General features: G+C 43.8%; 1 protein-coding gene across 3 annotated transcripts in view; it reads left to right on the forward strand.

Annotated features, from left to right (window-relative positions):
* Window positions 1–1601, forward strand: part of Dnaaf4 (dynein axonemal assembly factor 4) — a 12539-nt gene extending 10938 nt beyond the window's left edge. Inside the window, exons 8-9 of one of the 3 annotated variants that reach the window (XM_021207883.1) lie at window positions 714–819; window positions 1106–1601. In XM_021207883.1, the coding sequence (XP_021063542.1) occupies window positions 714–819; window positions 1106–1221 (222 nt within the window). In that variant the 3' untranslated portion in view covers window positions 1222–1601. The remainder of the gene's footprint in view (window positions 1–713; window positions 820–1105) is intronic. The other 2 variants (XM_021207885.1, XM_021207884.1) reach the window with 2 other exon arrangements.
* The last annotated feature ends 2534 nt before the right edge of the window (window positions 1602–4135 follow it).

A 4135-nucleotide genomic window follows, 5' to 3' on the forward strand; every position in this document is an offset into this window, starting at 1 on the left:
CTCCAACTCAGAAATCCGCCTGCCTCTGCCTCCCAAGTGCTGAGATTAAAGGCGTGCGCCACCACTGCCCGGCCTTATTTCTTTTCTAAGGATTTATTTTGAGTTATGTGTATGTTTGTGTGTGGTAGTAACATGGGTGGTTATTTGCACATGAATGCAGTTGTCCACAGAATACAAAGGATGAGACTGGTTCCCCTGGAACTGAAGTTACAGACATTAGTAAGATGTCTAATGTGGGTGCTGGGAACTGAACTCAGGTCCTCTGCAAGAGCAGTCTGTGCTCTTAGCCTCTGAGCCATCTTTCTAGCCTTATACTTGCATTGTGTGTGTGTGTTTTAAGTTAAAGTATAATTATACAATTTCCTCACTCTTTCTCCCTTCATTCCCCCATGTCCACTCCTGTACCACAGGCTCTTTTTCCTTAATTATCACTCCTCACCTTTTTGTTGAAGCAAGGTCTCTCACTGGGATCAGGGCCTTGCTAATTCATCTAAGCTGGCTGACCTGCCAACCAGCCAGCCCTAGGGATCCTTCTGTCTCTGCTTCCCAGAGCTGACATTAGCACACTCCGCCATGCCTGTTTTTTTTTTTTTTTTTTTTTTTTTTTTAATGTGGGTGCTGGGGTTTGAACACAGGTCTTCAGGCTTGCAGAGCAAGCACTTTACCCATTGAGCATCTCAGTAACCCCTAATTATATATACATTATTTGAAAGGCACTAGAGTTATTGACACCACCTGTTGCTGACAATGCCAATGCAAGAATGAAGGCACACGTTCGACGAGGTACAGCGTTCTGTCAACTAGAATTGTATGTTGAAGGTAAGAGTCAGATGGAGGCATGGTGTAGCTCTGTTAGTAGACCCATTTCATTGCCTTGCATGCATGAGGCCGTTAGATCCCCAGTTCCATATAAACTATGTGTGGTGGCACACACTTGCAATCCCACCAGCACTTGGGAAGTTCAACATTGTCTTCAGTTACCTATCAAGGTCAAAGTCTTTTAAGCTTCAGGAGACCCTGTTTCAGAAAAACAAAAAGTTGTCCAGATAACACAGGTATTTATGAGATACTTGCTTTATTGATTATTGTTGATATGTCAATACAGGCTTGCAAGATTACGAAGCTGCACTTAAGATTGACCCAGCCAACACAGTTGTACAGAACGATGCAGAGAAGATTCGGAATATAATTCAAGGGACAACACTGAAGTCTTGTGACTAGAGGCACTAGGTACAGGAGTCTCTGCAAGTACTCTAGCTCTGTAAAGCACAGTGCTAGAGAGTCTTTGGAATGGCAGAATCGCCTGATGAACCATCTCCAAGGTGAAAGTGGCCTATCTCTCAGTGCCTTTGATCCCAGTACTGGAAAGGCAGAGGTAGGCAGGTCTCTGTGAGCTTGAGGCCAGCCAGAGCTATACAGCAAGCAAAACACAAAAGAAAGCCAGAGAATGGGCTGTTTGAATCCTCCTCGGTCTTAGCACAGAGATTGGTTGGGCTTTGGTGTTGCTGTTGGCATATCCGGGATAGTCACAAAATAGAATTTCCACATAAAAGATTGTACATATAAAATATTCTTATTATATTAAATATAGTATTACATTCTAAGTGACTGGCTTTGGTATAATATGTAAACAATTTTTTTTTTTGGGTTTTCGAAACAGGGTTTCTCTGTGTAGCCCCGGCTCTGCCACCTGCCTCTGCCTCCCGAGTGCTGGGATTAAAGGCGTGCGCCACCACTGCCCGGCATGTAAACAATTTTTAGTCACTTACAGATACACATAACTATATAGTTTTCTTTATATTATTTGTTGTATGAGGCTAGACCAGTTAGAGTATAATATATATTGCATACCAACCCTGGGTTTGCTGGGTAAAAGGATGTAGAATTCCAGGCTAGCCTGGGCTACATAGTGAAACTGTTTCAAGAGAAAGTGAAGAAATAAACAACAGAAAAACCAGTTACTCTGAAAACCTTGTTTATTTTTTAAAGAGATTTATTTATACTTAATTTTCTGTGTATGGGTGTTTTGCCTGTAGGAATGTGTACCACAGTTATATGCAGTGCCTGCAGTGGCCAGCAGAGAGCATCAGGTCTTTTGGAACTGGAATTACAGACGGTTGTGAATCACCATGTGGGTGATGGGAATTGACCCAAGCCCTCAGGAAAAGCAGCCAGTGCTCTTAACCACTGAGCCATCTCCCCAGTCCCTAAGCCATATTTTGAACTTAGTTATAGGCTGTTGTTGAAAACAAGGGTCTTGTGTGTGCCCTTAATCCCAGCACTCCCAAGTAGGAAATACAATGAAGATGCCTTCTTCCAGGCCAGCCTGGGCCACATAGCAAGACTGAGTCTCAAAAAAACTAACCAAGGGCCAGTGTCACAGCTTAGTGGTTAAGAACACTTGTGGCTTTTCCAGAGGACTCAAGTTCAGTGCCAGTCCTACATTGGATGCCTCACAACTACTTGGAGCTCCAGCTTCAAGGATCTGATGCCTTCTTTGATCACTCTGAGCACTAGTATAGATACTTTTGAAGTGTCATGTTTGGGGCTTAATAATAAAGACACCAAGACATCTTTATAGTTTTAGCCTGCTGGCCTTTTTGTTGAGGGCAGTCTCCTGAGCTAGCAAGCCATCCAGACTCAGCTAATCTCCTACCAGATCTCCACCCTGTGACCCTGTGGCTCACTGGCTTCCTCCACGTTCTGCTCCTCCCCCAGCTTCAACCATTTATAAATAGAAAGCAGTCTTGGGGGCTATAGAAATAACAATATCATATCCCACCAGCACCTGACACTTTGGGCTCAGCAACTAACAATTGAGGATACTGGGGCACACATTCACACTGATGCACTATATGTGGGGGGAGGTTATCCCAACAGAGTGCAAACTCACATGGTACATACACACACATTAAAAATAAAGCTTAAAAAATACATCCCAATGAAAGTTAAAACAAATTTAGTTTGCAGATTTTGATGTTTTGAGACCGGGTCTTACTTTTATAGTTCTTTTTTGTTTGTTTGTTTGTTTGTTTGTTTGGAGACAGGGTTTCTCTGTCTAGCCCTGGCTGTCCTGGAACTCACTTTGTAGACCAGGCTGGCCTCAAACTCAGAAATCCCCCTACCTCTGCCTCCCAAGTGCTGGGATTAAAGGCGTGCGCCACCACGCCCGGCATACTTTTATAGTTCTGTCTATTCTGGAATTCATGGTGGTCCTTCTGTTTCAGCCTTGCCAATGCTGGGTTTACAAACAGTTACTATAGCCAGGCAGTAGTGGCAGATGCCTTTAATCAAGGGGCAGAAGCAGGTGGATCTCTGTGAGGGTTAGAGGCCAGCCTTGTCTACAGAGCGGAGCTCCAGGACAGCCAGAGCTACACAGAGACACCCTGTCTCCAAAACCAAAAAGAAAAAAAGAAAACAAACAAACAAAAACGTAACCATATCCTAGATCTGGGTCTGGTGTGGTGATTCACACCTCTGCGCTTAGGAGGCAGCCACGGAGATGAGCCATCTCGTGGACCCTTCTTCACTCATTTTTAGGGGGCTAGCTTGGTAGAAACTATGGATTCCAGGCTGGGCTTGAAATTATGGCAATCCTGCCTTAGCCTTCCAAGTATTGGATTTTTAGGTGTGGGCCACTATGCCCAGCTAAATGGTGATATACTTATGTTTGGCCTTTAGAGGTAAGGCCTCACTCTGTCGCTCTGGCTGGTCAGGAACTCCCTTTGAAACCCAGCTGGCCTCAAATTTGCAATCCTCTTGCCTCAACTTCCTGAATGCTGGGTTCATGTGAGCCATGAACTTTATTTGCTTTATTCCTTTGTTAGCAAGTATACTTAGTAGCACGTGCTAGATGAAAGCCCCTTGCAGCTTAGTGGGGTCCAGATATTTTGGACATGCTAGCCAAGCACTCTACCAACTGGGCCAAATGCCTGGCCCGAGATAGGTTATTGTTGAGCCAAACAGGAGTGATCATAGCCCAAACACAATGATTCAAGGGGCTATTCCTGGTTGTCAATTTGACTATATCTGGAATGAACTACAATCCAGAATTGGAGGGCTCACATGTGATCCAGATCTTTTTTTTTTTTTTTTTTTTTTTTGAATGAATGGTTATTTCATAGTTGTTTATAAG

This window comes from Mus pahari, chromosome 10 (assembly GCF_900095145.1).
Source record: "Mus pahari chromosome 10, PAHARI_EIJ_v1.1, whole genome shotgun sequence".
In the NCBI taxonomy this organism is placed as follows: domain Eukaryota; kingdom Metazoa; phylum Chordata; class Mammalia; order Rodentia; family Muridae; genus Mus; species Mus pahari.